The sequence below is a fragment of the Vicia villosa genome, linkage group LG2, assembly GCF_029867415.1.
Source record: "Vicia villosa cultivar HV-30 ecotype Madison, WI linkage group LG2, Vvil1.0, whole genome shotgun sequence".
Lineage (NCBI taxonomy): Eukaryota > Viridiplantae > Streptophyta > Magnoliopsida > Fabales > Fabaceae > Vicia > Vicia villosa.
Genome location: NC_081181.1, coordinates 124,699,618 through 124,725,005, shown reverse-complemented (window position 1 = coordinate 124,725,005; position 25,388 = coordinate 124,699,618). Strand labels below are relative to the sequence as shown.

At 33.9% G+C, this 25,388-nt stretch overlaps 2 protein-coding genes across 2 annotated transcripts; one reads left to right on the top strand and one right to left on the bottom strand.

Annotated features, from left to right (window-relative positions):
* The first annotated feature begins 8,570 nt into the window (after positions 1-8,570).
* Positions 8,571-9,900, top strand: LOC131646734 (uncharacterized). Its single transcript, XM_058916702.1, has 3 exons — positions 8,571-8,789; positions 8,876-9,140; positions 9,264-9,900. The coding sequence occupies exons 1-3, from the start codon at positions 8,666-8,668 to the stop codon at positions 9,484-9,486; spliced, it is 612 nt and encodes a 203-aa protein (XP_058772685.1). The 5' UTR covers positions 8,571-8,665; the 3' UTR covers positions 9,487-9,900.
* A 7,050-nt stretch (positions 9,901-16,950) lies between these two features.
* Positions 16,951-24,216, bottom strand: LOC131651992 (dihydrofolate synthetase). Its single transcript, XM_058921748.1, has 10 exons — positions 23,845-24,216; positions 23,635-23,732; positions 23,345-23,495; positions 22,645-22,707; positions 22,075-22,236; positions 21,238-21,429; positions 20,177-20,276; positions 19,434-19,565; positions 18,681-18,812; positions 16,951-17,850 (listed from the first exon to the last, which is right to left on the bottom strand). The coding sequence occupies exons 1-10, from the start codon at positions 24,100-24,102 to the stop codon at positions 17,498-17,500; spliced, it is 1,641 nt and encodes a 546-aa protein (XP_058777731.1). The 5' UTR covers positions 24,103-24,216; the 3' UTR covers positions 16,951-17,497.
* Positions 24,217-25,388: the final 1,172 nt, after the last annotated feature.

Here is a 25,388-nt window from a genome sequence, read left to right as displayed (position 1 = left end):
CAAATCATAACAATTACACCATCATCACATATTATAACATTGGACTATCTTCCATTCATGTTATAATCATACAAGTAGCCTAATGCAAATGCAACTATATGCATGTGGTACCAAACATGGGATAACCCATCTCACCGATCCACCACCATAAAGATTCGGCTACTTCTCTCACCAATTCCACACAATGGGAATTAGCTACCGCTGTCCCACCACCATAAGGGATACAGCCCACAACATGATTATGAAATGCATGTATCAATCATAACATGCTCACCATCAACATTAAACAACCAAATATCAAATCATCAACCACCACGATAATCAATAGCCACACACAGTTTATTTTACATCAACAATATATGTATATCAATTACCAGTTACAATCACGACGTCATAATAGATAAAACATTCACCACACAGTGCAACAACAATAGCACCCCTCACAATCGTGTACCAAGTACAACAAATCAACCCAACAATAACAGAGCATTTACATCATCATTCGTCAAAACACATGATAACCATATTTACCATGAACAACATCCATTTTGCATAACAAGCAGGAGCAATCATATTATAACAACACCCATCATTGCACATATTCAATTATGCAAACAACAAACCATTGCACCTCCTCATTTATGCAAAACAAGAGTAAGCCAGATTTGAAGAAAACGATACTTTTCAAAATAAAATCAAGTTATTGTTGTTATATTTATTTCATAGGGTATAGTATTCAATTTAAGGAACAACGTCCAAAACGGCGTCTAAAACAGACTTACGGTTTGAAAGTTACACATCATTTAACTTTTTCAAGAAAACAACTATCGCTACAGCACGCGGCGCAACCAAGGCTCGCGGCGCGACCTGAAGCACACAAACATGTTCGCGGCGCCAACCTATGCACGCGGCGCGATGCGAGGAAACAAGTACGCCTTCGCGGCGCCAACACGGGGACGCGGCGCGAACTGGCGATTTTACAGATTTTCGGGTCTGCGTCAGATCCTGCGATCTGACTCAATCTGAGTCCAAAACTGACTCTAAACGTCATATACAGGCAGTTAATCATCAATTGCATCATTATTCATCATCACACAGCAAAACAACACATAATCAATCAATAATCCATGCAATTTTCATCAATTCATAACCTCCCTAAACCCGACATATAATCCAATTGACTCAACAACATCCCTAATCAATATTATTATCCCAGAATACGATAATAGATGATAACCGGAGAGTCCCCCCTTACCTTAGCCAAAGATTCTTGATTGGTCTCTCCCTCCATTGCTCCTCTTCACGTTCCGGCTTCCCAATCCCTCATCTCCTCTGCTCTGCTTTTCACGTTCCTTTTTTCCTTTCTCCCAATTTTTCCTTATTTTTATGAAAAATAACATTTTAATTAGTAAAGGGCTTTACTAACATAGCACCCCCTCTTTACTAATACCACACTTGGCCCAATACTACAAACCATCTTCCTTCCAATTAAATCCCACAAACACCAATAATTCTAATTATAAATTAAATTTCCATTTAAATTAAAAATTAAAATATACGGGTGTTACAAGAACCATGAAGTCCACTTGAGGTATCAGAAGTTGATTTTTCTTGGAGAGAAACAAAACCCTAGTTTTGGCCCTTATTGCTTTGGAGAGAGTGCATCCACCTAGATCTTGAGCTTGTTGATACTTGGATGAGCTTGAGTGTAAAAATGTGATGGACAAATTTTGGGGTATGACAATCATCTATATATATTTGCATGAATGTATCAAAATAGTCATGAAAAATTGAATTCATGTCTCTTTGATAAGTTTACCCAACATTCTTTAAGTAAAAAAGCCATCACTATCCATTTGTAGGTGCCTATTGCTCCAGGGCATCAAAAGTCTGTTTTTGGCACATCCTCTTGGACAATAAAAATTTGATTATAACCTAAATATCCATCGAGCATACTAAGGTACTCGATGCTGGCATTCGAATCGATTAGCATCTCTATCACTGGCATCAGATATTCATCCTTTGGGGTTATTGCATTCAGATCTCTAAAATCAATGTAAACCCTCAAAGTCCCATTCTTTTTTATAACATGAACAATATTAGCAATCTATTCGACATAACTTGTTGTTCGAATGAACTTACATCTTAGGAGTCTTTCGATCTCCTCTTTGATCTTTGACATAATCTTTTGCACAAACTGTATTGGTGTCTGTTTGATCGGCTTTTTACTAGGCTTTATAGGTAGCTTTAGCTCCACCATCTATTTGCTCAACCCAGTAATTTCGTCGTAGTCCCAAGTAAAGTAGTATTTGTAATCTCTTAGTAACTAGATCACTTTGATTCTGAGTTCGGGGTCGAGGTTAGTACTGATGTATGTTGGCCTTTTGTTCGTCCCGTCTCCTAGATCGATCTCCTCAAGACGATCATGCGCCATCATTTTTATAATTGGTATTTTTGAATCCTTTTCAAAATCTAAAGGCTCATCATCATATATGGTATCAAGCCTTTGGTCTTTCATATCAACTTTTGACTTATCTGGTGGCTCTGGTTCAAAGTCGACACAATACCCTTTAAGGCGAACCTTTGTATTGTTGGATTCAACAACCATGTATTTGACTTCGGCCTCAAGAGCCACCTTCAGTCTATTTCCGGCTATGTAAGCTGAAATCTTTTGCAAAGTGATGGACTCAAACATGAAATTATCTTCGTCTCCCCAACCATATGGGTGAAGTCCTGACACCTTCTCTACTTTTTCTTCATCTCCCATTATTTATCTATCCCATCAAAAGCCATGGGTTGAGTGCAAGTATAAAGAATAAAATGCCTTGTCGAAAGGCATATAAGCAAACCTATCAGGGTTGCACGGTGCTATATTTTCCAGATTCCGGTCAAAATTCCTCATGTTAACATGGTTGACCTCTGTCGTGAAATAAATTTGGTCAGTTTCGATGTTCTCCACTATATTGTCATCTCGCTAAATCGAAATCCTTTGATGGAGGGGAGATGGCACCGCTCTGATGCCATGTATCCATTCACGACCTAAAAGCAAATTATAATTGGCTCTTGATGCTATGACCATGAACACAGTTGGCTTGGTAATGGATCCCACCGTCAGGTCAACTTGGATAACCCCCATAGTATGGCCAATCTTTCCTTAATAATTTGAAAGAACCATATTATGTGGCCTTAAGTCAGTGTCAAACTTCCCAATTTTTCGCAACATAAAATGCGGCATTAGATTTACTACGACTTCACCATCGACCAATATTTTTCTTATTACAGTGTCTTCAACCTTCCCTCTAATGAATAAAAGCTTCATATGGCTTTTCATGCCCTCGTCTGAACTTTCGAAGAAAGTGTTATGCTCTTTGACACATCTGTTATTCATAACATAATAGCAGACTAGCTTATGTTTGGCCATTTCTGCCTCATCACCTCCCACAGATTCCTCGACTTCAGTTACTTGGTCATACTCTGAAGGGAGCATCGACACCATATTACAGTTGATGTTAAGTGAAGAGTCTGACCCCAATTCAAAATCATCTGTGAGCACCTCATCATCTGCTGGTGGCTGATCCACCACTTTTCCTTCGGATGCTTCTACATTAGAGGAGAAAAGTTTCCTCCCCACTAGTTTCTTCTCCTCAACCCTGTCTTTAACTTTAGGTTGATTACTACTTGACTATGCCCTTTCTTTTTCGGTAGCCTCATTCTCAAGTTTCCTTTTCCTTTGCTGCATTCTCCATTGAGATCTCGACATAGGGTTTTTGCCTTTGTAATTTTCGGGAACATATATATGTTGTTTGGACTTCTGGAACTCCTTACGGTAAAATATGGACAAACCCCTATCGACTTCAAAGCTTTAGCATTTCTCACGACCTTAGTTTCCTTTCTCAGCAGGCCAAATCCATTTCCCCTTTGGGCATCTATAGTTGGTTTGAAAGTGGTTGGCCTATTTCCTTGGAGATTTATGGTCTTTTGATGATGCCTACGGGGAACCCCTCTTGTCGAAGGTGAATTGGTCACTAGTGTTCTTCCAATTTCCCATGCGATTGGCTTTCCGAACCCTCTCTAAGTTCTATGCAGATTTCTTATTAAACACATAACTGTACCTAAGGCACAAGATTACTTCATACTTCTTCCTTTGGCAATGATGGAGAAACTCAACCAAATTCTCATCAGTCTTGGGGTAAGTAACCCTCATCGAACTTCATTATGAGGAATATTTTCTCTATCTGCTTTCATGTCCACATCTTCACTGATTTCGACCATATTAACCTCAAAGTTAAGACCATCATTAATATTATTTTTTTGAAACTCAGCACTAAGATCCTCAGCAATCTTAGCCATTTCGGTTCCGTCTTTAAATCCTTCGGTAGCCTTAACCATGATGGCTCATTTGTAGGGACCCTTAGTGTCCTCAATCATGTGAACTTCAGAGGCAGTCATCATCTGGGCCTTCCCCTTGTCTCTAAACTTAAGCCTTCCATCTTTGGTCGTATTCTGCACGAGATCCCTGAAAAAAACACTACGAGGGTTTGCGTCCCAAAAATAATGATATTTACAAAATCATCTTTTCTTCCGTTATTCTAATGGTGGTATTTTAACACCAGGTGGCACTATAGTTTGACCATATGTGATCAACAAGTCAAAAATTTCATCACACTTGGTCACATCGAAGATATATGTTCTCTTAGGGAACTTATCATTTTTATTTAGTTCGACGGGATTTTTTCCATTTGAAAGTGTGAGTAATTTACATACATAAGGTGGCCCTTGCTTTAATTCGGCCAAATTGACCTCATTTTCATCGACACTGCTGACTTCGACGTCACATTCTTGATCATTTTCATCTATATCGACGTAGGCTACCTTTTTTTTGTTATTTTCATTCGCCCTGACCTTTTCTGCCTTCAGGTGCTCCACTTGTTGAACCCTATCTACCAATTGGACCATATCTCTCAGATACTGAGTGTCCAATTTATTCCCGATTGAATAGTTCAAACTCCCAGTAGCCATTTCGACCAACTCATGCTCAAGCACTTGTGTAAAACATCCTGTCTTTAGAAGTCAGGATATATTCAAATAATCGTCTATTGGTTCAATAACTTGCACTTAACATTAGCCAATTCCTTTAGGCTGATCTTTGACTGCCCCATGTAAAATTGTTCATGGAATAACCTTTCCAACTGAGTCCAGTCATGGATTGAATTTGATGGGAGTGTGGTGAACCAAGTGAAAGTGTTCTTGGTAAGAGAGCTAGGAAAATACCTCATTCTCAAATTTTCATTATTGGCAATATCTCCAATCTCATTCAAATACCTTGTTATGTGTTCAGTTGTAGATTCACTCATATCACCAAGAAACTTAGTAAATTTTGTGACTTTCCATCCCTTGGGAAGTTATGTTTTTAGGATATATTCTGACAATGGGGAAATGTATTTTGGCCTACGAAGACCTACATTCATCTCATTTTGTGCCATAATTCTTTCGATCATGGCAGCCGAACTATTCTCTCTTGCCAAATTGTCCTATTGAACGCGGTGAACCACTTCGTCAGGGTCTTGGCCTCGATTGACTAACATAACTTGTGGTTGCTCGACTTCTTTAGGCATTAGGTATTTGACCACTCATGGGGAAAACTGTTACCCCATATTAACTTCGACCGCCTAGGGCACAAACTGTTGGCCCTGATTAACAGTTTCTTCCAAAACCATACCTTCATTCCGAACAGGCATAACTGGTCGTGGTTGTGTGGCTGGTCAAACTTATGCCCGAGGGGCACCAAAGAAATCAACAATTCGAGCCATCAGTGCTGCTAACTACTGACTGGTTTGGTTTGTGTTATGAATATGAGGATTAAAAATCGTACGTTTGTCAGGTAAACATATTATCCATATCGTGATTGCTTTCGTCCATTTATTGTCTTAATGCCACAACAAAATGATTGGTGAAAGTCAGGATTACCTAGGAAGAAAAACCCATTCACGTATACATAAAAGTTTGACCTAAATTGTTAGCAGTCGAACCCGACCCTTGCAAAGGCGAGAGAGTAGTTGTCGCCTGGTCAGCAAATGTCGAATGGTTGACATACAGGCATGACATCATTGATGTTGGCATACCATTTAAAGGCATCTTAAAACTAGGCATGAATGGCTTAGGATCACTAGTCGATGACGACCTAGGAGTCATAAGATGACTTTTTATGGTCGTTGGGGGATAATAATGCCCCACTTTGTAGCGTCGACGGTATAGCCACCGTACTGGTTGTGGAAGCGATTACATCAGTCGAATTTGTAGCAACTATACCTTCCTCTATTGTATTAGTTGGTTGTTATCCATTGTTGTTATTTCTTGGATTTGCCATCCTAGTATGCTTTATTTTCGTTCTATTAGGGTAATCTTTTAAAATTCTACCACTCCTAAATCTCATACACGTTAAGACTCATAAGTTTCTATAATAAAGAACTTTATATGCAACTATATAGAAATATTAATTTTGACACAAAGGTCCCACTGGGAGTGCCAATTTGCTTACCCTGAATTTTGGTAAACAGCCGCTAGTTTTTCAAATAGTAATTTGGTTACTTACATGATCAACTAGATTGATCTTACGACATATGTGTCTAAGTTTCTAAAGTTTGTTGTAATTTATGTTTAAAATTAAAGAAGTAAGGAATGTAGAAATGGTTTGCAACAATAAAAAGATTTGAACATAACATTAAAGTGCATAAAAAGTAACTTAATGAAATTGACTTGCATTGAATAAAAGAAAATTGTGTTTCATACTACATTTTACTCAGTGAATATTTTCTCAATACGCTAGATACTTTTGAGTAATTGTGAGTTTGTATACAATTGAGCACACAAGTTCTATTATTAGAACCCCTATTTATACTAAAATGAAATAAATGTCTCCAATTTCTTTAGAAGTCGACACGTTTCTATCTGCACGCATCTTGTCTCCAACTTGTTTCCACGTGTCTTTCGCTAGTGGATAATCACGACAAACAGTTTATTTAGCCTGATTTTGAATTATCCTTCTCCTGGTCGAACTCATCTTTAATTTATTTAATATTTCACTAAGTTCATCTTCAAGACTGTATTATTAGAACCCCTATTTATACTAAAATGAAATAAATGTCTCCAATTTCTTTAGAAGTCGACACATTTCTATCTGCACGCATCTTGTCTCTAACTTGTTTCCACGTGTCTTTCGCCAGTGGATAATCACAACAAACAGTTTATTTAGCCTGATTTTGAATTATCCTTCTCCTGGTCGAACTCATCTTTAATTTTTTTTAATATTTCACTAAGTTCATCTTCTAGACTGTATCCATAGACACTTTGATCACCTTCCTGCAAACTCATATGTCAAAACAATTTTCTCACATATCGTCAAACACGTCATAAAACACGTCGAAAACACCCAACTAACACTTACACAGTGCCTCTCAAAAACTTCAGACGAGTATCATCATATTACAATATTTCTTAATAGAGATTAATATATACACTGTCGGTGTAAATTTTTTTATACAATCAGTGCATCACATCCTATATAATATTTTAAATGTGATTAAAAAAGTCAAACAGTTATAAAAGTCTGACGTTTATAATACATTGACGCTGCTTTACATCGTTCGTCAGTCTACATCAATTAAAATTTTCTTATTATAAAAAATTTGCATATATTATCCGTTAAGTTTTTAATTTGATTTCATTTATCAAATTTATTTAATAATAAAATAAACATATAATTAAGTTTAATAAAAAACAAACAACAAGTTCATCTTTCTAATAATTTACCAGATCCAAAACATTGTATTTTGATATAGTATAAAAATCAAACTCTTAGTGAAAATTTACATTTACTTTTTCTTTTTCAGCACAAAATTTTCTTGATTAAAAATCTTTTTCAACACAAACTTTTTATATTATATTGTTGTCAAAAAAAAATCTTTTATGAAATTTGAGAAGTAGTCAAAACAAAGAAGATACTAGCGAATATTTTAGTTTTAATACCTACTCTTTTTCAAAAAAATAGTACTAGTTTAAATTCTAACCCATTTGAAATTAGCAATAACTATAACCCAATGAATTATTTGGTCAAAAAAGAAATCCGACTAATTCTGTTCAAGAAAGACGATCCCACCAATCATAGCAATACAATTATTGCAAGCAGACAAACCCAAGCCACGCCATTGGTTTACGACGACCACGGTTTCCTTAACCAATAACCATAATTAAAATAAAACAAACCCAATTAGTAACAGATAAACCATCTTCCTCCACGGCGAACTAATGTACGGCCACGATCGTGTCAGCGTAATCTGATCGCAATCCAAGACACCACCACCCATGTGGCCCCCACCCTGGCCTCTTAAAATAGAAGATGCTTTCGAATATTCCCATTAACCGCGCAACCGCAAAATCGTTTCTTTTGGTATTTTTATTTTCTTTTCTTTTTCTTCTCTCAACTTTCCTAATTTTATACTCCAATTCATTATTCATTAATTATTATATTAATATTAATTTTAATTTTATTTATCACTCCTTATAAATAATTTATATCTCTTTCGCATTTCACCATCACGATCCATTTCATTTCACACCTTAACGTTCTAAGCAAAACCCTTCGTTTCTCTTTTCTTCAAAAACGGCCATGACTTCCACCATGACCGAACTCGAACAAGAAGAGTTGCTTCATAATTCAGAAGTCTTCAAGATCAAAGGAAGAGACAAGCATGGCCGCAAGATCCTCCGCATTATCGGAAAATTCTTCCCTGGTAAAAAAAACTCGCCGTGTACTTTTCTTTTGTGAAAATTGATTATGTAATTATCGTTGTTGATGATGTTTATTTTCTTGATTCAGCTCGTTTGGTTAGCGTTGATGTTCTGAAGAATTATCTGGAAGAAAGGATTTTCCCGAAACTAGGGACGAAGAAATTCGCGATACTTTATATTCACACCGATGTTCAGAGGAGCGAGAATTTTCCCGGAATCTCTTCTCTCCGATCAATTTACGACGCGATTCCGGCGAACGTGAAAGAGAATTTAGAAGCGGTTTATTTCATTCATCCCGGTTTACAGGCTCGGCTTTTTCTCGCTACGTTCGGCCGTTTTCTTTTCAACGCTGGGTAAGAATTGAAAAACCTAAAAAAAAATAATATTATTTTCATTAAATTTGATTTAAATTCAGCGTTAAATTTTATTATAAGTTTCTTTAATTGTTAATGTTGTGTTTTGATTGGGTGTGGTAGGTTGTACGGGAAGTTAAGGTACGTAAGCAGGATTGGTTATCTATGGGAGAACTTGAGGAGGAACGAAATTGTGATTCCGGAGTTCGTGTATGATCATGATGAAGATTTGGAGTATCGTCCGATGATGGATTACGGATTAGAGAGTGATCACGCTAGGGTTTACGATACTGCACCTGCACTAGATTCGCCCTTCACCAGTTACTCCATGAGGTGTATATCATAGGGTCTAGTTGATCCTCTGTTTTATTTTAAAAAACTTTTTGAGGGTTGGGTTTGGTATGTAGTGTGCACTGTTCAGGATTTGGGTTCATTGTAGGCCGTTTGATCTTTATCCAATATCACCGATTTCGTGATTGCATCGTGATTTAGCTCAGTGAATATGAATCTTGTAGTGAAACAGAACTTTCAATTAGTTATGGCGGGCCATATAGATATGTGGATATATTATTGAGATATAGTACTGTGTAGAAAGAAAAAGAGAGAGGACGTAAAGAATAATTGTTTTTTTTCTTTTCTTTAGGTCTTGTCATATTTTCTTTTGAAGTTTTTTAACGTGGTGTTGTCGACATCTTGTTAATTACTCAGTTATGGAAGGCCGTTTTCGTTATTTGGTTGGATAATTAAGTGATATTCATCATCTTTTTGCATCCATATCTTAATGCTTTAGTTGCAGCAAGATTTTTTTTCTTTCCATAAAGCCTTATCCACCGGATATGTGAAAACAAAATAATAATGATAATAATAAATATTATGGTTTTTTTAGTTTTAAATTAATTTTTATGAGAAAACTTAAATTTAATTTTTAAAGTATAATTCTTATATTTTTCAATAAAAATATTATAAATAATCTTAAATGTTTTTTAAAGAATAAAAATAAAAGAAAACTAAATACATGTGAAAAGAAATTATATATTTATCATATTTTTATTAAAAAATAATAATTCTCCTAGACTTTGTAAGATGGAATTTTCAAACAAAATAAATAAGTTTCACAGTACGTACTAGTAGTTCAGTACTGTAGTAGTATATTTTGGCGCGGACCAAAGCCAATGATTGTTTGAATGTCCTCCCGATGTTCTTATTAGAAATGGTCATAATTATTTGGATTTGTTATCACAATTAAATGTTTTAAGAAGAAATGGATTCATAATTGTTTTTATGAAAATTTATAAGACAGTTAGTTTTTTATCGTTGACATGTCAAAAGATTTTAGATTGATGTTAAGTTTTATAAACATGACTTTTGAATTGAAATTATTTATAAAGGGATGGTAGATAAATCATCGCGATACCACAACGATCTTTTTTTTGTTTGGTTTATTATCAGGCTTATGGGTGGGTAATTATGGTTTTTGTTGTTATATATTTTTGTGTATTAGGTGTCGTTATTGTTTTAGTTGTTAATGATCTTTTAGGAAGGTTTAGTTTTGTTACTAAGGTGATTTAGGATAATTTCTTGCTTTTGTAAGTAATACTTGTGGCGAAAATAATACACATGGTATGTTGGAAGAAAATTGATTTATATCATATCACTTAGATTTTGATGATAACAAAGTATTTAATGAATAATTAGGTACATGTTAAGTGCCAAAATGTACTTATTTTCTATATATGTTTTGTGCCACTTATCGAGACTTTTGTTGATATTCGTTGAATAATTCCCCGTTTTGTGTATAAATACGTATACTTTGTGAATAGTTGTATTTTCATATACTTTTATACCGTTGGATATTTTTAGTGTCTTTTTGTAGGTATTCTTGCGTATTTGGAGCATGAGCAATAACGTGTCGAAGACACGGCTTCAAACGCGCGATTTTGAGCAACAAAACAAACTCGTCAACGAATAAGGCTCAAAATCAAAGAATAATAAATCATTAATTTGGTTGATATTTTGTCATTGTTAGATAGGAAATTGAATAAGTTTTCCAACGCTTCGAATCGGGTGCAAATCGGAGTTACGGTTCTCAAGTTATGGCCAAAACACTAAAGCTGATTTTTTTCAAGATAGCACTCAGTGCGCGTGGTGCGCTCCTGATGGCGCGTAGCGCGCTGTTCGAGTTTCAAAGTGTATAAATAGGTGAAAAACATATTTTTTTTTAGGTTATGTTTTGGGTATTTTTGAACCCCAACTCATCATAGGTCAATTTTTGGTAGATTTGGATTGAAAGAACATTTGGAGCTTGCAAATGGATGATCGGAGGTCGAATTTCTCATCGATTGGTGTTGACAAACCAAGAAATATCCGGTCCCTCTTCTTCTCTTCTCTTTGTATTTTTCTGTTGTTGAGTTTGTATGTAAATACTCTAAACCCATTGATATTTGTTACTCTTTCTACTAGTTATATAAAGTTTGCTTTACAAATCTTAATCGGTGTTTCCTTGATCTTTTTGCTTAAATGCTTTGGATTTGTGTTGTTGTAGAAATAGACATCATAAATCTTGATTAGGGGGGGTATCTGTTAGCTTAGATTCTAGAGATAGGATTGGGGTGAACATCCACATAATATCTAAGGTTAATGTCTCTATGTTGTTCGATCGGTTGAGACATCGTCGAAAGAGAAATATAGTTAAACTCTCGTCGGTGTTGCAGAAATGGACATTGATGTGAGGGATATGTGGTGATTCTGATGGGTATTATAGATTGAGTGTAGCGGAGTGATAAATCTAAGTTTTTGAGGAGTAGTTTAGATTCAAACCAGATAAATTATTCTATATCAAGAATGAATTCTTTTTATATTCATATGTTATATTTTTTTGTTTTTACTTAAAACCCATTTAACCCAAATTCAAGAACTAAGAATTTGTCGAACGGTAGTTCAGTAGCACTAATCTCTGTGGACACGATAATTTCCGGGTAAATACTTCCAAAACTTTTGTTGCTTGCCGCTTTACCGTTTCAACAGTACACTAACATATGTTCAAGAGTGCAGGATCATTAGTCAAAGAATTTACCAGACTCTGATAGGAACACATGAAGAGAAGCTTGAGACTCAGATTATGAAAGATCATAATATGATGACTCAAATTCTGAATGATAAGATTTTGGTGTCTCACATCTAGGGAATCCAGCTTCTGGTGGAAACTTAGACTCTGAAGACCATGTGCAACTCAACTTCTGACCCGTAATCAAATTCTGAAAGCAGGTCTATCTTGTCAAGTCCAGTCATAGTTTAAAAATACGAAAAAATTTGTTTGAAAAAAAAAATATTAAAAGAGGGACTAACATGGCTCAGTTAAATTTTGTAAGAGATTAAATAGAGACTTTTTTTTTCTCATGGACTAATTTGGACTCTCCTTTTTTGTTAGGGACTAAAATGGATCTTCACTGGTGGTCCAGTCACGGTTCAAAAGTAAAAAAAAATCGATTGGAAAAAAATATTAGAAGAGGGACTAACATGGCTCGGTTAAATTTTGTAAGGGATTTAATAGGGATTTTTTTTTCTCATGGACTAATCTAACCTCTACAGTTTTTGTGAGGGATTAAAATGAGACTTCACTCTTATTTTTTAATCAAAAAGAAAAAATTATTTCTTCTTATTAGGAGAAATAATTCATTTGACATTAATTAAGAATATTAATCAAGTATAATTAATTTTTATGACTTGATCGATAATATTCATAATATTATATTTGATGAATCAATTATCGATATAAAATATTATTAAATTAGAGGTATAATAGTAATATAAATAATAATTAGTTTGAAAGTTAATGATCGTTTGTTTATAATAGTGGTATTTTTTTCTTATAATAGTGACCAGAAAGAATACATCTTACTAGGATTTGTATAACTAGTGTAATCCACTAAACCCTCCTCTAAATTGAATTAAAATTAATGTAGATATTAGATATAGATGGAAATGTTTCTCCCTTTGATGGTAAACCAATCATGGTGTTTCTTGCACTAATTTGAGCAAGATCGACCCTGAGTCCAAACAAGCAGGTCCATAGTGTAAGATCTCAAAAAAATGAGGGCCTTAATTTTGAGATGTATAGTTAAAAAATTATAATACTATGATAATAATATATCTATGTGTGTGTTAGCGAAATTATTAAACAATCTGTTACTTGTAGCCCGGTGGGTCAGTCCTTGCTTTGGGAGCTTAATGTTAGCGATTTCAATATGAACTCCTTCCATATTTTCAATTATCATTTTTTTATCGGAACACTTCATTCTTTCATAGATCTCTAAATTTAATTGCAATTCAGTCATTAAAGATGGCAATAAAATTATGGTTCATTTATAAAAAATATGAAGAGGTAAAGTCATTAATTTAAGAAGACAAACTTAGTTAATGGCAGAATACCCTTTTTTGTCCCTTAACTTTAACTCGGGGTCCATTTTGGTCCCTTAATTTTTGAAACGTGGACGTTTAATAGTGAATGCGTTGCGTCTGACGTGTCTAAGTTTTGCACGCATGGCAGGTTACATGGCATATGTTATCACCCAGGTCATGAAAATTCCAAAAATAATTCCAAAATTTTGCCCACACAAGAGTTTCGAACTGAGGTCTCCTTTGTTATTGAACAGTTTGGTATACCACTAGGCCATATTCATCTTCAATAATTTTTTTTCTTGCTGCAACTATTTATTTAACTACTGCAAGGGATATTAAATAGTATTAATAGTCTCTTTTTATACGGTTCAAGCCTTGGTGAAAGCAATTTTTTGAATTTATCTTGGAGTTTTTGTGAACTTGATGATGAGCATATGCCACATCATCCTTTTGTTCAGCCACGTGGATAAGCAAAATAGAACATCACTAACGGAAGCAAACAGAAGGATAAACGTGACACCTTTTTAATAGATAAGGGATTTATTTGAACATTTTAAAAATTAAGGGACTAAAATGGACCCTGAGATAAAGTTAAGGGATAAAAAAAATGTATTTTGTCTTAATTAATTATACCTAACAGGTAGTGTGTAATTACATAGATTCACCATGAATTCCTTAGACAATTTTCGTGACAAAATAGGTATTTTTCTAACCCGTTTAAGCAATAGTTTTCTACACCGGAAAATCTATTGCAACTTTAATTTTCTTTTCAGCTCCAGAATTTTGTTTAGTTTTAGGATTAAATTTTTTTCTGCAATCAATTCCTGTTCGATCAAAGCAAAGCCTACCAGTCTGTGGAGGAGTGCTTTTGGTACTACAAGATTCACGATTTCCATCTCGTATTTAATTCCAGGTTTTTATTTTTAGTTACAATTATTGTTTATTCTGATTTATTGAATATGTCTGGAATATTATTGATATGTAGTTTTTGTTCTGGTTTATTGTTTAAAATTATGTCCGACTAAATCTACTATACCGGTATGTAAGGTCACATAACTGAGGGAGTCTAGTAATATTGTCAACTTGATTCATTAATAAATTATTTTTCTGGTTTCAAATCTCTAATATTAAATATCCACCGTTTTGTTACGAGAGTAAAAAGCGATAGAAGTTAAAATTAATAAGAACGAGAGTTTGAAGTTTTAACTGGACAGTAGGGATTGAGCATTAACCTTAAATACAGCGAGAGCGCTTTAAGGTTAATTAGTCTTCATTTATTTTCAAAAATTATTTTAGACTTTAATTGATACGGCGAGAGCGCTCACTTAGGTTTAATAATAAGATCGAAATCAATAAACACGAGAGTGTGAGAGGAAGGTTTTTAAATTAATGATTTATACGGAAAGATGTTTTAAAATTAGGATTCGCGTCAATAGTTTACTAAATTCTCGACGTCCGACCATTACATACCGATATACTCCCTTATAATTTAAAGTTAGTTTAATTCTCCTATTTTCCTGTCTGATCCTAATTAATCAGATCACTAGCCTTAGATTTACGTAGTAACAATTAAATACCGTAGTTTGACTTTTAGTCTCTTGGGATTCGATAATCTTTAAAGCTACGCGATAAGACTGTGCACTTGCAGTCAGAATCATTAGCCATACCCACTTTGTCTCTATCACCCACCTCAACAACCATTCGGCCGCATCATTTGTATTGGGTATCTTAGATCGCTCCATTTTGTTCAGGTTTATTTAAAATCGGGGTGTCCTATTTCGGATACGTCTGTGGAGTGGACAACACATTTCGCAAAAGAGGCGGAAACTTGGCCGAAATATTTTTTGGAACGAATAGAAGAATTCACTAAGTTGACGGAGCTTGAGAGAGAAACAAATAGGGAGAAGTCGAAGAAAGAACCGATTTTAGATTTAAGCGGTGACAATTCGTTCGATATATTTTAGAATGTAATCAAACCATTTTTTGTATGTATTGTTGTGCACAATGTAAATTCTATATGATTCAGTACATATATAATATATATGTTCAATATTTTACCACGACTTACTTTTACCGATTTAATTATTTTTACGTTTTCATGGTGCTGATTCTGCCTAATTAATTTATGTTTCTGGTTCTGCATAATTCAGAAATGCATTTTTGAAACGTTTAAAATAAAACCTTCAGGTAATTTTTTTACTATGCATATCTGAAAACACCCATTTTTCGTTAAAAAATAGGGGTGAATTCGGAAGTGTATCTCCGAAATATGCCCTGACACAAGATAAGAAATTTTGGGACCAAATTGCTTCAAACCTTCTATAAATAGGGTCTCTAACCAATTCTTCAACATAACACACCACAGATCAAAGATGTGTCTCTAACTCAAATATATCCTCACCTTACTTTTGTTTACTTCAATGGTGCAAAACCGCCACTTCAATTTCGGTTCTCCGAGGACACGTCGTCGCCGAGTTGATTACCATACTCAATTCTCTCCTGCAATATCCAGAAAATCGGAAGGTAGTCAAGCTCGAGTATTGTTCACCGTCACTCGATACTGAAGGAAAGGTACAGTTCACTCAGTTTGCACTGAAGACGGATGACGATTTAAAGGTTATGTGGAGTACTTTTCGCCGATACTCCACTAAAGGTCCGATTGAAGTCGATGTGAAGATTCAGATATCTGGAGACGTCCTCAACTACCCATTTATAACAATATGTAATGTTAAGTTTCTCCTTCAATATCTATGTAATTTAGAACATCTATGTTAAACTTATGTTAAGTGTTTGTGGTTTTTTTATTTTGTTTCTGGGTGGATGAATTTGGAGATGCATCTCCAAGAACACCTCTTAAAAAACGAAATGTGGTGCGTTCGAAGATGCATCTCTGAATTTTTGAGGTAAAAAAATATTGCGCTAGAGGCCCCTAAAAAGATCTAGAGGTGAAAAAAGAAAATATGTTTTAGAGTACTGGAACAAAGTCATAATGGGGTGTCACGTGTGCATTCTATCACATGAATTGGGATCCCTTAAACCATTACTCGGAATTTGGAATAAAGAGATATTTGGCGATGTGCATGCTAATTGACTAAAGCAGCTAATGAGCTAAGTAAGGTGCATCGCCTAGTTGATGAAATTGGTTACATTGACTTTCTTGATCAAGAAGAAAAGAAAGCCCAAAGTTTTCTTGACCAAGCTCTCCACATAGAAGATCGGTTATGGATGGACAAAATGAGAAACAAGTGGTTTATTAAGAGATCTCCAATGGTGGTATTTTTCAATGAGTTCTCCAACTAGACATTAATATAATAATTAAATATTGAATCAAAATGCCATGTCATAGTAGAGTTGCATTGCAATGCAACTAGTAAAAAATTGTGGTACCCAATCAAATTAATTTATGAGATAAAGTTGTGAGACCCATTTGAATTATACTAATAAAATAAATATTAAATAAATTATTTTGAGATGATATGACTGATGGGACCCATAAAAAACTCAAAAATGAGTTGCACCATTGGAGATGGTCTAATGGGGGCGGGAACACTAAGTTCTTTCGTAACATGGTTAAAAGGAGGTATGGTGCAAACTAAATTACAAGACTTATTGTTAGGCATGGAGATGCTTATGTAGAATAACACAGTGACATTCGGCGACATATTGTTAGCTTCTACCACATATCTGAATATCCCACGTTTCCCACTTACTGTTTTACAATTTCATTACACAATCAATAAATTTATAATTTCGTATCATTTTTAGACTAATTCAAATTCCAGCTAACATGATTTCCTATGATAGGTTTAATTGTACAAAACATTGGTTGAATAATCTTATCAAAACCCAGAGAAACATGACATTTTTATTTGTTCCTATTAAATAGAAAATATCCATTCTAGACTAAATAGGTACCATTGCTATTGAATATTTGATCATACACTATGTAAAAGCTTCTATTAATCAGCAAGAGAAGCTAAGACTGAGGATACAATATGCAGTGATCCAGTGATGACAATAACACCTTTTTCATCCCTTCTTCTGTTTAGAATCTCATTTGCAACTTTCAAGCTATCCTTTAAAGAAGACTTAGTAGCCAATATGGTCTTACCATCACTCAAATTGCTTTCGGGGCTTACTGGCTGTTCCTCTAATAACTCACAGTATTCTGTCATTCCCTCGTGACAAATGCCGACACTGAGCTCTTCAGAAGCTTTAATCCAAGAATCTCTCAACAAATGAGTTGGTGTTGTTCGAGTTACAGCTCCTGCGATAGCAGCTTCAGTCAAAATAACCGTCTCCACATTTGCACCTGAACAAATCAAGTAACATATTTAGTTTTCGGCGTTGATTTCACACTAGTTTTATACACTTCAAAACAAAAAATACATATTGCATTAAGTCATTTGACTTCTTTAAAATGTCTGCTTCAAAGAAAAAAAGTATGGAATTATAAATGGTAATTAGAAAAATCAATTGAATGAAATTTACAACTTACAACTTCATGGTTCTGATATATCTATGCTACTTGATTTTTGAATCAATGGTTTAAATCGTTTGACCAATAATAAGGCAATATACACATGCTAAAACTAGAGGTCTAAATGAATCAAATTAACTCAACATTTTATTCCCTCATTCAACAAACTTTATACTATCATATTAAAAGACTGTGATAGGGGTGCAATTAGCGATTTAATTCATAATCAGAATAGTGGGCCCAAGAAATGGTTAGTATATTCTTAGAAGGGGGTAAGAAAGAGATTGTTGGTAATCCTTGAGATGCTAGTGATGTGACATTACTTGGATCTGTAGCAGTGCCCGTCTTTCTATGAGGGGTAGAGTGAGAGAATGTGGGAGGCACCTTGGAATTTAGCTAAGTAAGCTATGGATAGGAGGCAATAGCTTCCTATAGGCTCTGCGGCAGCAAAGGGTTCCACCCCTCTCTGCAATTTGCTCTGTTCACACTAATAAACAGCTCTTTTTTCTCTTTTCATTTAGATTCTGTAGCTAATATTCCATTTTTTAGTTTGAGTCTCTATCAGACTGTCTGGACTTCCAAATGTTCTCCACTTTATGAAATTATATTTACTATCATATGATATTTTAATTAAATTGCAACGTCAAGTTAACATAATTTACCTGAGAGAATCTCTCGAGCAAAACCAGCATGATCTTTGTCACACGCCATCGCAACTACAAAAGCTAATCGAGCCTTGGGAAATGCCATCTTTATTGTATTCATCAGTGCTTTGGCAGACTCTTTGGTGTGAGCTACAAGATGAATCCACACAGTCATAATTACTGTATTTATGAACTCACATTTTACAGACTCCACAATACCATTAGAAATTTTACAAAAATAAACTGTCAAACAGGCAGTGCATTTTAACTTGCATCACATTTTCATGTCTATTGCATTCAAATTTCATTTATTTTGGCATGCTTCTTAAGCTTTTACCTTTTTTGCTCAAACTACTGTTTTGCCTCTTATTTCATGCAGAAATAACTACCTTAACTAAGGAAAATCATATTATGATTGAAACCAAACAAAGTTTGAAGCAAGAAAAGAAGCAAAATGGGCAAACCAGCAGTAATCACACGCTCCCAGTCAAGAGCTAAAGTGAGATGACCAGATGGCTTCACTCTCGTGAAACGGCCTCAGGGCGTGAATGGTAGCCCATTTTTTCACACGTAATAAGAACAACATGAAATATTAACAATTTGTACAGTTCAATAGAAAATTACCAAATTTTATGCCTATCTTTCATTAAAAAATTTCATGGGATTTCTAGAAAATTTTCCAAAGCAAATGAACCTAAATTTTTGTTAGCATAATAAAGTCATCAGTTAATCCCATATTCCCATGGTAATAAAAAGAGAAGAGTGGTCAACCTCCATCAAGAAGTATTGTTGCTCCAGTAAGTCCTAAGACCTTAGCATCTTCGGATGTTAGAAGTTGACTCCTTCCAAGGAGGTATGTACTCTCTAAACCGCGCCTAATAGACTCATCGGAAATCATCCATCCTGATCATCCAAAAAACAGGGGGATAGTGAAGAGTATTACCAAAGCAAAAAATTGAGAAAATTGATATTTAACAATATGAAATATGAACAGGAAATTTACTACAAAAAAATGGGGAAAATTTTGTTCATTATATAAAAATGCAGAACTTCAAATAAGAAACAAAAAGGTTACAAATTACAATTCACTCAAATCATTAGCTACTCTCTTCTATTGTGACCCTTTCTACTTATGTGTCTACTAATTATCTATTTGTTACTTACTAACTAATGGTGTTATGTAACACAATGCAAAAGATTTTGATTTCATTTGTCATGGTCATGGTCAAAGTGACAGGGAATGGATCAGGGGGGAAAACAGTAAAATAACTGAGTTGGAGCAGTGGGAAACACTTAAAGCAATGTTTGCACAGAAATATAAGAGACATATAAATGCCTTAAAAATGCTTGGTAAGAGGTATGCAAGGGAAGAAGGCCTTGAAAATTAACGGAAACCCAAGATGTGATCCACACATCTTAACCACAAATAGCTTATGAACTAGAGTAGAGCAAGATATTCTATTCATATAAGAAAAGAGAAGGCAAAGGACAAGCATAATGTAGAAAAGGTGTACCTAAACTACGAAGACAGAGTGCCACACAAGTAGCAGTTGCTGCATTTTGAAGTTGGTGATCACCAGGCATTTGCAGCTTCAAATCATGAAGCTTACAGGACTACATGAATAGTAAAACCCAGTAAATTGCCCATAAACTTTCCCCTCAACAAAAATAAAATATAGTTAAAATAGCGTAGCGAAGTGGTAGAGTAGAGAGATAGGGAGCATTCCTTGGAACATTCAAGACAAATGATAAAATACAAGACACGGGATACCATGACACTTGTAGCACAGAAAGTTTTCTATTACTGGGTTAAAAGTTTGGCCCCTACTTTCATTGTAGATTATCACATTCTTGTGAACTTTTACTCCCATAGAAGTCGTTGTGATAGAACATTATCAATGTTATCTTCAGAATATGTTCAAAACGTGTTTTGTACATTATTGGGAAAGTTAAGCAAGAATAAGTTGTGTTTTGTACCAGACAAAAAAAATGCTTTCCCAAGCCTAACAGGATTCCCAAGAAAGTAAGTTTGCGAATAAAAATAAAATTGCATTGATCACATCTATTTGTTAGAATAAATCTAATGTTGAAACAAAACTTCCCTGCACAAATAGGAGAACATAGGTAGTCGAGTTATTGTATTATTTGTTATATGTGATTAGATCTTACACTTTCAAGATTTAACTAAGGCCTTGTTTGCAAGTTAGGAGGGGAGGGTAGAGTTGGGTATGTGGGCTAGCCCGTCCCGTTTAACCCGCTCCGCATAAAGCTGCATACTAAACGGTCTGGGTGTAGACCGTTTAATCTTGGAATTAGATTAGAAATGGGGCATTTTGGCATTAGGGGAGGTGCAGACCCTCGAAGTTCTGTGGTATTATTCAGTAATTCAAAGGGATTCTCCCTATTTCCTTTTGTATATCAGTTGGTTTCTACCATAATGTTAGCTCGAAAATGCATAATATGTTGCCAAGATGCCTTCCGAGCCACGGCTAGACAAAAGCTACCCCACAGAGGTATGTGCCCTACATTGCATTATCTGAACAAAAACTAAAAGCTAAAGAATGCAAACTCTTACCAGTTTCAAGTCCTTGACAGTTTGTATTTCTATATCACAAATTTGACAAGGTTTGCCGTTGAGTATGCTGAAACTTTTTAATGCAAGGCTGTTCCCAGCGTCATATGCCGAAACAACAGGGGAGTCCATGGTTACCGCTTTTTCTCGAATGATTTGCTCAATATGAGGGAGAAACAGCCCACCGAGCACCAACTGAAATGTATATTATTTTAGTCAGCAAAAATTGAAGGAGAAAATGGGCCTCTTTCATAGTAATATTTATAACAAAGTAATTTAGAAATAAAACAATTAAAAAAGGAACAAAGTAAATAAACAACTTGGCAACAAGATTTCTTTGTATTTCTCATCATGTACTATGGTAAACAAGTTGTTGATACTTATAAATCAACAATTTTATTTTCAAAAAAAACTAAATTTTCATTGCAGTTATCAATTTTTCTGCTTGTTTAATAAATGAATTACAAAATCTGTAGACATTACATATAAACAATACATGAAAAGAAACGTTTGACTTCATCCTTAGAAATGCACAACTTAACTAACATTTTCAAATATTTGTCTTAGAAAATGTCACAAGACTAAAGATTAACAGAAAACAAAAAATAATATTTTACATAACTCATTATAGCCTCTTCGTTATAGAACAAAAACTGGTAAGTTTTATTTACATAAGAATTGGATCTTGTTCACAAAAAAAAAACGAATTTGATCAAAATTTGTCAATTCACTTAGAAAGCTTTTGCAGTTACAAAAAATCTCATGAGAAATGGAAATACCATGTCAATTCAGCATATCACATTAAAATGAATATGAGATCTACAAAGAGGTACACCTAACTGGGCGGCCTTGTTTTATGATTCCAGCCTTTGCCATTGCAATAGTTTCCAACGAACCCCCAAGAGCTGCCAAATGTTCTTCACCCACAGTCGTTATGACTGCAGCAGCAAGTCCAGAGCTTGATATAATGTTCGTTGCATCTCGTGCGCCTCCTAACCCAGCCTTCACAATAAAATAAGTTTTTGAAGATCAGTGCATAACGGAACAAACACTAAGATAGCTAGTGGGTCAGTCGGTTAACAAAATAGATTGCAGCAGCAGTTAGTTAGAAGTTAGAGTTTATATATAGTAATAATTGTACATATTAGAGACAGGTTGGAATAAATGTCAGTTAACTAAGTTACTCTACTGTAATGTAAGGGCCACACTTGGTAAGGGAATTCACTTCCTGATCCTGCATGGTTGCATCTTTGCACGATAGAAATTTTAAAGTCTCTCTCTTCTTCAACATTATTTGAGCATCAACTCAAGATTCTTTTGTTGGGAGAAATACAATCAGAAGAATCATTTGATATCAAGTTTGAAACAAGTAACAAATATTTTCTGGATGAAGTAAAATAGATAACTAACCTCAATAACCGCAATGTCAACTTTCTCATCAGCAAACAAGATGAATGCCATGGCAGTGAAAACCTGAAACATCTCCATAAGTGAGTTATGTCACCATAACATATGGCGTATTAAATATTCATATAAAACTACAAGGTAAACAATTAAATCATAGACAAAATATCAAACTGCATTTCAATAGAATGCTATATTTTCTTGTAGTAAAGCTGACTAGTAACTAACTAGAAAGAAATGCAACAATATTGAACAGAATAAGCAGGGGAGCTAATGTGATCAGTAGAATTGAGTAAACAAAATCCCAATCTCTCAATTGGTCACATGGAATGACTTGATAGGGGATCAAAGAGGGAACAAAAAAAAAAGATCAGCATCAACGAGGCAATCCACAAAAATAGGCTTACAACAACCAAGATTTGTCCCCTAAATGGGGTCGACTGGATGGATTAAACGATGATGTAATGTTCTATCTTCTATCATATTTATATTCAACGGGACCAACTCATTAACCCTTAAATCTTTCTTAATGGTTTCTCTAACGAGCTTGCAACTACATTACACCAATAGTCTTATTTGCATACATTTTTCACGTTTAACCTATTCTAATCAATGTGCTTTCAAATATAAATTTCAAACAAAACCCCATCAAAGTAACTTGTAAGTAAACACATCATTTTCATAACAATATTCGACAGTTCAATACCTCGAAATGGCTTATGCAACCATTTTCCTCTTTTATTGCTTGGTCAAGATCCTGCTTGATCCTATGAAAGAGATTGTTCAACAATTTTGCTGAAACAGGATCACCTGATCTTCCTAGCAGAATACGCTCCCTGATAGTCTGGATATGTGGACTGCTCGAGAAAAATAAAAAGCATGTCGTCAATGATATACCAACCGTAAAGAATCTAGGGTTTGAATACAAAATTGCAAGTCGTTGCAGTTATCTAAAAGTAAAAAAAAAGGAAAACTTCAATAATAAAGAAACTTCACCTAGTATAACAACCAACAGAATAACCTTCAGTCCTCAAAATATTAGATATATAAGCAGCCGTTGATCCTTTTCCTTTTGTCCCAGCAATATGAACAGCCTACAATTGCCGGTAACTAAAACACTTATTATAACTTACTTCAACTCCACAAAAATCAAAGTATATGACAATTATACGAATTATTTAACAGAAAGAGAGTGAGAGATTGAACCTTGAAGTTGAAGTGAGGATTACCAAAACGATTCATTAGGCGTCTCATTCTACCAAGATCAAATCCGTGGTTGGAATCAGTTCCTGCATCAGTAGGAACCCCAGATTTCTCGTAATTTTTCAAGGAATCAATGTAATCAAGTAAATCTTTCATTTCTAGATCCTCTCGCTGCGAAGACAGTGCTCGTACGGAATGCATTAGCCTAGCGAATCCTCTCTGCGGTGATGTGGTTGGAAATGGTTTGCAGTGCAGAAGCATGATGATTCAAAGTGGAGCGCGAGCACGGTGAGTGAGGTTGCGGAAATTGAAGTGATGGAGGTTTATCTCATCGTAAAAGAAAACATGAGGTGAAAGTACTGATTAATCAAACTTTTTAAGGCGTTATCATATTATAAACCATTTAGGCTATTTTATGTTTCTAAACCCATTAAAAAAATTGTTACTAGATATATGTAATTATAATCATAGGATTAAATGTGATTTAACATTATATTAAATATATAAAAAATGTATTTAAAAGTTTGAGAATTTTTAATAATTTATGTATAAAACTAGTATATGACCCACGCGTTGCGCGGTTGATGTATAATATATTATTGTCATTGTATATAATATTTAAACTTCAAAATATTGCTATTATATTTATTATTATGATTATAAAATTTAGAAAAAAATATATATTAAATGATGATAATTCAATATCACACATTTATATGCACATGATTATGAATATAATAATAATAACAATTAATTAATAGATTTTATTATTAATTAAAATTTGTATCAAGACAATAAGTGACTGGATAAATATAAATTAAAGATAGGAGTTACAGTATAGAAAAAAAATAGATGATAATTTATTAGTTATATTTACTTATTTATTCAATCAATGACATTTTTAAATTATTAACTTTTGATATTGTATTTATTTTAATTTTGTAATCTTTCACTATTCTCCTAATTATTAATTTTTTAAAAATATTTTTCATAAATTTTAAATTATTCATTAATTTCATTCATTAATATTCATTTCATTATTGTTTCTATTAAAAAATATTTTTATTTATTTAATCTCTTATTAATTTAACATATAAAAATGATTATTTAAATAATTTATATGGTATTTGTCGATTTAAATTCATAAAATTTATTAAACATTTGTGTAGATGATTATTTAAAAAACAATTCAATATAAAATTAATAAAAGAGAATGTTTTTTTAACATTGTAGAGAAATTTTTTTATTGAGTTTTTTAAAATTATTTTCAATTGTAAATTATTGTTTTAAAATTTATATATATATTATTTATGTGTAAATTTTTTATTCATATTAAAATTGATTTTATTTATTCTCCATTAAAGATTATTTATAAAAAAATTGTTATTGTAAGTTATTGACGTAGTACTATGCTGTAAATAAGAAAAATAATTTTTTATATTTAAGGTGATATAAGGTTCATATTTTATATTATTTTTATACACAAATTTATTTTATAAAATTAGATAATAAAATTAATTTTATCCAAATAATCATAAACTATAAAA

Excerpts from the sequence above, each read along its gene's own strand:
- LOC131646734 (XM_058916702.1), top strand. The coding sequence starts at position 8,666 with ATGACTTCCACCATGACCGAACTCGAACAAGAAGAGTTGCTTCATAAT. Across the intron at positions 8,790-8,875 it reads TATCGGAAAATTCTTCCCTG|CTCGTTTGGTTAGCGTTGAT; the intron begins GTAAAAAAAACT and ends TTCTTGATTCAG. Across the intron at positions 9,141-9,263 it reads CGTTTTCTTTTCAACGCTGG|GTTGTACGGGAAGTTAAGGT; the intron begins GTAAGAATTGAA and ends TGGGTGTGGTAG.
- LOC131651992 (XM_058921748.1), bottom strand. The coding sequence starts at position 24,102 with ATGCTTCTGCACTGCAAACCATTTCCAACCACATCACCGCAGAGAGGA. Across the intron at positions 19,566-20,176 it reads ACTCTGTCTTCGTAGTTTAG|GATGGATGATTTCCGATGAG; the intron begins GTACACCTTTTC and ends TTGGATGATCAG. Across the intron at positions 17,851-18,680 it reads TGCTCGAGAGATTCTCTCAG|GTGCAAATGTGGAGACGGTT; the intron begins GTAAATTATGTT and ends TGATTTGTTCAG.